The sequence below is a fragment of the Cricetulus griseus genome, chromosome 4 (genome assembly GCF_003668045.3).
Source record: "Cricetulus griseus strain 17A/GY chromosome 4, alternate assembly CriGri-PICRH-1.0, whole genome shotgun sequence".
NCBI lineage: Eukaryota > Metazoa > Chordata > Mammalia > Rodentia > Cricetidae > Cricetulus > Cricetulus griseus.
The window spans coordinates 1,924,929-1,935,346 of record NC_048597.1 but is presented as its reverse complement, the minus strand read 5'-3'; the positions used below and the strand labels follow the sequence as shown (position 1 = coordinate 1,935,346).

Here is a 10,418-nt window from a genome sequence, read left to right as displayed (position 1 = left end):
TCAAGGCAATCCTGTTTACAAAGTGAATTCTAGGATAGCCAGTACCGTTAAACAAAGAAACCCCCGTCTTGAAAAACTGGATGGATGGATGGATGGATGGATGGATGGATGGATGGATGGATGGGCGAGCATGTTCTTTTAATTGTTTTCATATCTAAGAGGTTAATATCCTACAGGTGAGTAGAGTAGCAAAGTTGAGCATCTGAAAATTAAAATTGAACTGTTCTGATGACCAAGCATGGCTTGGCGGTGCTGATGAGCCTCGGAGTCACTCACACGTGCTCATGCATGTGCTCACCTCACTGCACACTACCAGAGTTTTCAGTCAGAGGCTAGTGGATCTCTATGTTTGGGCCAGCCTCAGCTACAGAGCAAGTTAGAGGACAGACAGGGCTACACAGAGAAACCCTGTCTCAAAAAAATAAATAAAACCACACAGAAGTCACGCCGCACTAATTATTAGTACAAATGTATATCCTTGACCAAGGGCCAAGGAAGGAAGTAGCATCCCTTCTGCTATTCTGTCTAATATTAGTACGGGCTAGCAAACATGAAATAAAGTCATGAAAGAGGTAGCAAGACAGCTCAGCAGGTAAAGCCATCTTTTCTTTTCACCAAGCCCAACAACCTGAGCTGGACCTGGACTAACATGATAGGAGAGAATTCCAAGTTGTCTTCTGACTTGCATGTGGATGGTCAAGAGCAGGCTCACATACATACACAACAAATACACATATGCATATAACCTTGCATATCGACCTACACGGGAACACAGTACAACTCTGAGATCCTTCTGGTAGCCCCCTGGCACAACCTGCCCTTTGTAATCTGTATCCCTGGCTAGAATGCACATCACAGTCAGCTGGAAGAAATGGGGAAGGATGGCAAGGGTCCTATCACACTACACCACAGTATCCCAGGCCACGCTCTGCCACACGCGTTCACAATGAGAAAACCAAACCCTGCAAAGCACGGCTGGGGGTTACATGTCCTACACAGCGACTCCTGGTGACAGCTAGCTGCAACTCTTCCACACCGCTTAATAATTCAGTGTGCTCCGACCCTGAGGTCTATAGTAAGTATTTAGGTACGCTTGTTCCGTACCTGAGAACAAGCCTCAAAACTCAAAGGCTTTGTAGCCGGACAGATGATTCACTAGTTAAAAGTACTTCACGCCAGTTTCCTAGCACTCTGATCTTCAGAGAACCCATGTCCAGCTGCTCACAACTCTCCAGCTCCAGGCAACCTGACACTCTCTCTGGACTCTCCATAGGCATCCAAATGTACATTTGCAGACCAACACAAACATATAAAACTAAAATCTTAAAAAATTTCCAGGCCTCTCGATCGGCAGTGAGGTAGGGAGGTCTGTTTACAGAGTATTTAAACATATTCTGTTTGAAGTTTGGAATTAATATACTCTGGCTTTAACTATAGTTTTGAATTTAAGTTAAATTCAAAATACAATATACTAGAGTCATCCACAGTGACACACACCTTTAATCTCAACACTCAAGAGGCAGAGGCAGGAGGATTTTGGAGTCCCAGGGCTACAGAGTGAATGAAGCCTATCTTCTCAAAAAAAAAAAAAAAAGTTCTTTTTTGTTTTGTTTTTCGGGACAGGGTTTCTTTGTGGCTTTGGAGGCTGTCCTGGAAATAGCTCCTGTAGATCATGCTGGTCTCGAACTCACAGAGATCCCCTGCTCTCCCTACCCCCCACCCCCAGTGCTGGGATTAAAGGCTTGCACCACCACCACCCAGCAAAAACAATGTTCTTATTCTTACTAAGTTGCTGTATCTACCTAAATATTGTATTACTATTGTATTCTTTTTTTCATGATACAGTAACTTCAAATGAAGAGTGTGTGTGTGTGTGTGTGTGTGTGTGTGTGTGTGTGTGTGTGTGTGTGTGTTGAAGTCAGACTAACTTCAACTTGTGGCAATCCTGCCTCAGCTCTCCCAAATGCTGGAATTTCGGGTGTGAGCTACCATGCCTGGCTCAAATGTTAATATCCTTACTGAGTTTTAAAGATTTATTTTTCAGGTTTGTAGTTGTATCTATATGAGATGGGGTGGTTGTATACAGTATTCCAGAGGTGGATAAAAAGAGAACTTGGGATCTCTTCAAGAGTTTGCAGTAACCACTGAGCGCTCTCCAGATTCCCTTACTGAGTTTTAATACTTTTTTTGTGTGTATGAAGATAGGGGTCTTACTATGCTGCTCCAGGTACCTTAGAACTCACTCTGTAGACCAGGCTGGCCTCAAACTCACAGAGATCCACCTGGTTTCCCTACCCAGTACTGCAATTAAAGGCATGCATTATTAAGCCCAGCCAATTCAACACATTACTGAAGAGGGGTTGTATACCTGTGAATTTTAAGACCAGAGAAGGTGTTCAAGGCTTAGTTGCTTTTTCCAATAATTGGAATACAGAGACAGTTTTCAGAGATGCCTAAATATTGTAGTTTAGTCATTTGAGTGTGAACTTTTAGTTGATGATAAATAAATTACTGTAGCATAAGGTTATTAAGACTGCTGGCAATGGTGGCAAATGCTTTTATCCCAGCACTCAGGAGGCAGAGGCAGGCAGACCTCTGAGTTCCAGGCCAGCCTAGTTCTCGAGAAACAAAAAAGGAGGAGAAAAAGAAATATTCAGAATACAACTTCATGGTAATATGAAGATTATAATGTCAAGCAAGGTGTGGCAGCTGTATCTCAGAAGATTCTAGGGTTAAGACTGTCCTCAGCCAACACAGGAATCTGGAGGCCAGCCTAAGCTCAGTCTCAAAAAACGGCACAGAGCAGACAAACCACCAAAGTTCCATCCCCAGCACACCATGCTCACAACTGCCTCTAACTCTAGCTCATTCAAGTGGGACCCAACACATCAAACCCAAACACCTACACTCAATATAGTTTAATAACTCAAGAATACGAAATACAGCGATAAGCACAGTAAGTGCAATTTTAAACAAGTATTTCAAATTATTGAATCTACACCAATTGAGACTAAAACAAATCATGGCCTAAGATAATGTTCGAGAACATTGTCACTTCATTACATTAAGAAAAACAGCAGTATCTAATCATGAAACACCAGATGGCACTGACCAACATTCTTTAACATTCGAACACACTCATCCAAAGGTAGAGCAGCAACAACAAAGACAGGCAAGCTACCACAGAGTGGAGAGCAGACAGCTCGGCCATTTCATAGAGTGCACAGCAATCTCCAGTGGTCCCTGAGCAGGGACTGGGTCAGCTAATCTAGACCTAGATGAAAGACTACCTTTTTCTCACAGACAGATGTGTTGTAGACTTTACCATAGGATCCTAGCTTGGTTCTAGAATCTAAAAACTGACTCAACTTTAATCAGGATATATACTGACAGGGCTGCAGAGATGGCTGCACAGTTAAGAGCACAGGTTCCTCATCTAGGGGATCTGAGGTTCAATGCCCAGCAGCACCCACACTGTTGCTCACAACCATCTGTTACTTCCAGTTCCAGAGAATCTGCTGCTGTCTTCTGGCCGCTGTGGGCTGCACACATCACACACACACACACCCGAGCACACACACACCCGAGCACATAAAATAAGCACACTGAGAGACATACAGGTAGAAATAAAAAGCCATCTAGGTAAAACTCAGGGGCATCTGTAAGTTTATGGAGAATTGTGTATCATGTACATGTGTATGAGGCTATCACACACTCAGTTAGCTTCTATTACCTTCATTTCTATAAAAGTTGCAGTGGCATGTCAATCAACTGCTGGCTAACTCTCATAATTCAACAAACACACAAATGAAAACCTATTTCACTTACCATATTAAAATAGTGTTTCATCTTGGTGCCTTTTGTAATATCCCATATAAATATGCTGCCGTCGTGTCCTGCAGATAACATAATTCTGGAATCAAAGGGATGTGTCTCCAAAACAAACACTTCATCAGCATGTCCCTTTATTCAACAAAGCCATAGTATTAACGACAGTTTGCAACTTACATGATGGAAACCAATAAAAGTCACACTACAGAAAGTCTCTAAAAACATACTAGCAACAATGATTTATATATGTATATAAAAACTGCCAGTCATTTGAATCATTTAAATAAAAATGGTTTGTTTGGTATATTCATAATCAATGTTACAGTGTCAAAGAAAAGAGGAGGGCAAGTTCAGGGTTGCTGACCCTGTAAGTTTGAGGCAAGGCTGGTTTGTTTTTCAATTTTTTTTTTTTTTTTTAACACAGGTAGTTCCAAGACAACCAGGGTTAAACAGAGACCACTGGTCTCAAAAACCAAAACCACAGGTTCAAGATCTTTCTGAGATATACACCAAGTTGAAGGCCAACCCAGACTTGTCTCAAAAATTAAAAGTTTTGAGTTTGGTATGATGGTGGCACACATTTGATTCAGAACATGGGAGGCAGACAAAGACAGATCTCTCTGAGTTCAAGGGCCAACCTGGTCTACAGAGTGAGTTCCAGGACAACCAGAGATAGAGAAATTCTGTCTCCAAAAAAATAAAAGTAGGCAGTAGTGGCACATGCCAGCACTCGAGAGGCAAAGGCAGGCGGATCTCTGTGAGTTCAAGGTCAGCCTGGTCTACAGAGTGAATTCTAGGACAGGCTCCAAAACTAGAGACAATCTGTCTCAAATAAATAAATAAATAAATAAATGTAAAAAGAGAAATTACTAAAGTAAAACTTTCTGAATTACCATATTATATTAAAACTACTTACCAGTAGGTTATGCAGCAGCTGTCCAGTGTAAGAATCCCATACTTTGAGGACATGGTCATTCACAGCTGTGACCACAATGCTATCATCCTGGTTCCAAGCTATCATTGTAACTTTGGGTTTCATAAACCTCTCTTCTTCAGAAGACGTGTCACTAACAAAGCAAAGACACGGGTAAACTCGCTCAGAAGGCACACCACACAAGGTATACGGGCGCGGTGGTGAGAAGCCTGTCATTCTAACAGGTGGGGAGGGGAGGAAGGAGACTCTTAAATTCAAGGCCATCCTCAACGGCACCAGAGCTCAGAGGCCGTCTAAGCCACATGAGACCTATCCAGATGAGGGAGGAGTTACCTCCATCGCCTTACCTGAAGCTGGACATCTGCCCAACGAGGGCAGCTCCATTCCCTGGGCAGGGAACCCTGAGACCTGTAAGCTTAGAGAGGATGCTGAGCCTGAGATACACACATGCATGCATTCCTTCTCCCCTACTCCCGACAGTGCTTGTGACAGAGGGCTAGAGGTCCCACCATCATCACCCCACAGTGGACTAAATCCTTTTTCCTGTAAGCTGCTTTGTGTCAGGGTATTTATCTACCAGCACAAAGGAAGCTAGGACAGAAATATAGTAAATTCTAGCCAGGCAGCATAGATAAGCAAGCATCATAGTCCTGTAATGCCAGCACCAGGGAGGTGGATAGGAGGATGAGGAGTTCAAGGCCAGTCTTGGCTACACGGCTACATAATAGCCCAGCCTGGACTACCAGATACCATGCCTCAAAATAATAAAGCCCCCCGCCCCACCCCACCCCGCCGGTGAGATGGCTCACCAGTTAAGAGTGCTTGCTTCTCTTATAGAGACATCATCTGAGGTATGCTCCAAGCACTCACAACAGGCAGGTCACTGTGACCTGTAACTCCAGCTCTAGGAGATCTCTGGCCTCCACAGACACACACAAGCACATTCTCTCCACACCATCCCCATTCCTGTCCCCTCCCCATCCCCAAACAAAAAAAATACACTCTTTTTAAAATGTTTCATGTTGTTGTTATTTTTTGTGTTTGGAGACACAGTTTCTCTGTGTAGCCCTGGCTGTCCTGGAACTCACTTTGTAGACCAGGTTGACCTTGAACTCAGAGATCCGCCTGCTTCTGCTTCCAGAGTGCTGGGTTTAAGAGGCGTGCGCCACCACTTCACATATATGTCTGTATGGGGTGCCCTGACATGGGAATTACAGACAGTTGTGAGCTGTCATCTGGTTGCTGAGAATTGAACCCAGGTCCTCTGGAAGAGCAGCCAGTGCTCTTAACTGCTAAGCCACCTCTCCAGCCCCTAAAATCCTATCTTTAGAATGTAAATTTGCAACACTAGAAATACTTAATTTGGCTGGGATTTTTGTTCTCCCAAGTTTTGAATGCAAATCCTTAAAAGAACAATGTAACAATGGCGCACGCCTTTAATCCCAGCACTCGGGAGGCAGAGGCAGGTGGATCTCTGTGAGTTCAAGGCCAGCCTGGTCTCCAGAGCGAGTGCCAGGATAGGCTCCAAAGCTACACAGAGAAACCCTGTCTCGAAAAAACCAAAACAATAAAAGTAGAAAGTGAAGAATAGTTCTGCCCACTTGACTGTAGGACACTGCCATGTGTGCCTGTCTTATTTGAACAGATGAGGAGGCCATGAGGGCTCTGACCTTATCACAGGATGGATCATATGATAACGTTACTAGAGGTGATGAAGGGTGGGATGTGGGCCTACTGAGAAGCAGTAGGTCACTGGTATCTGTTATAAGACCTGTATTCTGTCCTAGCCTGTGCCCTTGCCCCTCTGTTCTCTGTACAGCACACACCGCTCCGCTTGGGCTCCTCCTTGCTCCAAGATGGGCTGATGCCCATCAAACACTGTGAGCCACAGCAAATCCTTTCTCCTTTACTCTAGTTTCTGCAGAGTTTGGTCAAAGTCATAAATACACACTTGTAATCATAGTATGAAGAAGGTAATTAGAACACTCCCTCCCACACACAGAAGAAACACACCAACAACAGTTCACCTATGTGCAGCCAACAATTTCAGTGACTTACCCCGAGATTCTGGTAGCCATATCCAGTAAGATGCTTCTCCATTCCAACTGTTCAAACCTCCAAATCCGTGCTGTTCCATCTCTGCTGCCACTTAAGAACCTTGAAACATTCAGAAAAAAGTCTTATACTCACATGCTAGCAAGGTTACACCTGACATGAACTGACACACAGCTTGGCAGTGGTCTGCAGGCGCTACTCAGGGTCAGATCAGTCAGTACACAGCGGGATTGGGGACACTGATTTACTATTGTTTGCCTGACCCTACAAAGCAGAGCACATTGTAGACTCAGTTGCTTCACAAATACATTGTGTTTTGGGAAGACAATAAAATTGGGGGGGAGACGGAGATATGTACCTAAGGAAAAAAATGTGGGAAGATTAGCACCAACAGAAACTCCATCTTAAGCATGTCAGTATTAAATTCTAACTCATAAAAACTCTGAAATATAAACTATAGAAAATGTAAAGTTTACAACTTTACATTTGAACTTTGAGGCCAGGTGAGATGATTCACGCCTTTAATTTCAGAATGACTGAGGCAAAAGCAGGTGAATCTTTGAGTTCCAGGCCAACCTGATCCACAAGAGTTCCAGAACAGCCAGAGCTACACAAAGAAACTCTGTCTTGAAAAACCAAAACACAAACAAAAGGGAAAAAAAAAAAAAAAAACAAGCTGGAGAGATGGCTCAGTGGTTAAGAGTACTGACTGCTCTTCCAGAGGTCCTGAGTCCAAATTTCCAGCAACCACATGGTGGCTTCACAACCATCTGTTATGAGATCTGGTGCCCTCTTCTGGCCTCCAGGTATACATGCTGGCATGTATACATAATAAATAAACCATTAAAAAAAAAAAAAAAAAAAAAAAAAAAAAAAAACCTGCACTTTGGGAAAGGAACCAGCCATATCCTACATGCCAAAAGGCAACTATAATATGAGTTATCAAATACTTGCTCATGAGGGCTCTAAGATTTTTTTAATGTACTCAGAAAAGAAAAGTCACTTTTTTGTTTTGTTTTTCGAGACAGGGTTTCTCTGTATTGCTTGAGCCTATCCTGGAACTCATTCTGTAGACCAGGCTGACTTCAACTCACAGAAATCTGCCTGCCTCTGCCCCCCAAGTGCTGGGATTAAAGGCGTGCAACACTGCTGCCATCGCCACCACCACCCAGCAAAATGTCACTCTTGCAGTTAATTTTTTCAGTTAAGAGCTAGCTACCCTTGGTCACAAAAGTAGCAAGTGACAGCTCTACAGCCTCTCACCATGCTCTATTCCCCATCCCATCTCCTGACAGCACCTGCAATGCACAGGTCACAGTACAGTTAACAGGGGTGTGAGGTTTTCAAAGCCTAGTAGACTCCAGTGTCAGAGAAAGTTAGGTGTGGGATGACGTTACGGCTCAATGAAAGACACTGTCTTGCTCGGAAACAAGCTCTATTTCTGGGACTGACCACCATCAACAAGTTCGTAAGGCAGCACATCATTAGACTTGGTCATCACTCCAAGTGTACCCTAGCCCACAGACCTAAACTAAACTGCAGCTAATGAGGTGGAGCTAGAGCAATAAGCAGCGTGTTTTATTTGCCTGAAAACACACACATGCAAGCACACACTTACCGGTCACCGTTGTTACAAAACTGGATGCTATCAACTTTGTCCTAAAGAGGAAAAAGCAAATATGAAAACTAGTAGATACTTAACTTATCAATTCACTGAACAAATCTGTGTGCACACGCCTTTCACCTCATCACTTAGGGGGCAGAGGCACATGAATCTCTGTGAGCTTGAGACCAGCTTGGTCTACATGACAAGCTCCAGAACAGCCAGGGCTACATAAAAAGTCTCTTTCTCAAAAAATCTGAATATATTGGTTTAACAGCAAGGAACTGACTTGGCCAGTCATTATACATGTGTCACATCTATGGAAAGCTTTTAGAGGTTCACTAAAGAGAAACCTCACTCACAGAGAAAGACTGGCACACAAAGCTACAGCTGTGATTAAAATTATACCTTGACTTACACTACAAGTTAAGTGTTCAAAACTGACTCGAATGAAGCCAAAGGATGCAGGACTTTGCTTATTTATGTACAAAATGAAACATGCTCTCTTTTAGCATGACCTGAACCTATCCATTAAATAAGCTCTGACTGTGGACTGATTTCCATAAAACCTTATTGTATGGGGGACTAGAGAAGGTTCAGTAGTTAAGAGCAGAAGCTAATTTTTCATGAGGACTAGTGTTTGATTCCCAGGGTACACACAGTGTCTCACATCCATTTGAGTAGCTCCAGTCCCAGGGAATCTGACACGTTCAGTCCTCAAAGGCCACTAGGCACATAAATGATTCATAAACACACATACTTAAATATATACAATTACTGGGCACAGGTGGGCATCTGCACACATGAATACACAGCAGATACAACAGTAAGCACAAGATCCATTCTAGTCCAAACCAGACCAAATCCCAGTATGTTGTTTGTGGAGTTATGAGCAACTGTTAGTTGACAGGATAAAAAGGTCAGTTTTCTCTGTGAGTATATCCCCTGGTAAAGCTGACCCTGCTCCAGTGGAAGGCCATACATCCAAGAATATTAGGGCAGACAAACTGGCTGCTCGGGTAGGGAGAGTTGGAGGAGGTATGGTAGGGGTGAATATTATCAAAATATGTACAAAACTGTCATAGAATAAATACAGATGGAGAAGTAGAGGGGTAAGATAGAATCTGAATGACAGCTTACCAGTCAAGAGCACTGTTCTTTGAGAGCACCTGAGTACAGTTCCCAGCACTCACCCCAAGTGGAGCAGGCTCACAACAGCCTGGAACTCCAATGCCCACCCCCCCAATTCCTGCCTCCTCTGGCACCTGCCCTTGAGGGGACATACACCCCACCCCAACAGACCCATGTGTATACACATCATTTTTAAATAGAAGGACAGACAAGCAGGGGAAAGTGGCATACAGCTACCACCCTAACACTGAACAGGCTGAGGAAAGAGAATTGAGCATTCGAGAGAAACGTGAACTACAACAAAGGGAGATCAGAGCCTGTCTCAAAAAGCCCAACGTCAAGGGGGGAAGAGTTATTTAAAATAAAAGTAATCTGTTAAACAGAAAAAAAAAAAAAAACCCTAAATTTAATTAGCAAAACGAATTAATACATTTACAGCTTTTAAAAAGGGATGCTTACGGTGTGGCTCTCAAGTTCAGCAATTTTCTCAGGTGCTTCAAACCCCAGAAAATACATTCTGATCACATGATCTGTACTTCCTGTAGCTAAAAACATACCACCTGAAATAAAAATGTTAAGAGTTTAAATGTGTAGCTTCTAACAAATAAACCAACAAAGCATGCGTCTATACATGTAGAAAGAAGCCCTCTACTCCAAAATCAGAGTACAAATCTATCCTCCAGCTCACGGAAATGAGCTTGTGAAAAAGCTCACCCAACTGCGATGGGAACACTCCCTTATCTCACGAAGCCTCGGAAAGTGCAGGAAAGCAGTGCTGTCCTCAGCCTCAGTCCCTAACAGGCCGTACAGAGTTCACTTCCAGAGAGAAATGCAATGGGCCTAGTCTACAGATTTTGCCATAAA

The 10,418-nt window shown here is 43.3% G+C and overlaps 1 protein-coding gene across 3 annotated transcripts in view; it reads right to left on the bottom strand.

Annotated features, from left to right (window-relative positions):
* Positions 1-10,418, bottom strand: part of Brwd1 (bromodomain and WD repeat domain containing 1) — an 82,403-nt gene that overhangs the window by 52,002 nt on the left and 19,983 nt on the right. For all 3 annotated transcript variants that reach the window (XM_027415685.2, XM_027415683.2, XM_027415684.2), the window contains exons 11-15: positions 10,014-10,114; positions 8,439-8,479; positions 6,824-6,922; positions 4,748-4,898; positions 3,829-3,963 (exon numbers count right to left, since the gene is read on the bottom strand). In XM_027415685.2, coding sequence (XP_027271486.1) covers positions 3,829-3,963; positions 4,748-4,898; positions 6,824-6,922; positions 8,439-8,479; positions 10,014-10,114 — 527 coding nt within the window. The remainder of the gene's footprint in view (positions 1-3,828; positions 3,964-4,747; positions 4,899-6,823; positions 6,923-8,438; positions 8,480-10,013; positions 10,115-10,418) is intronic.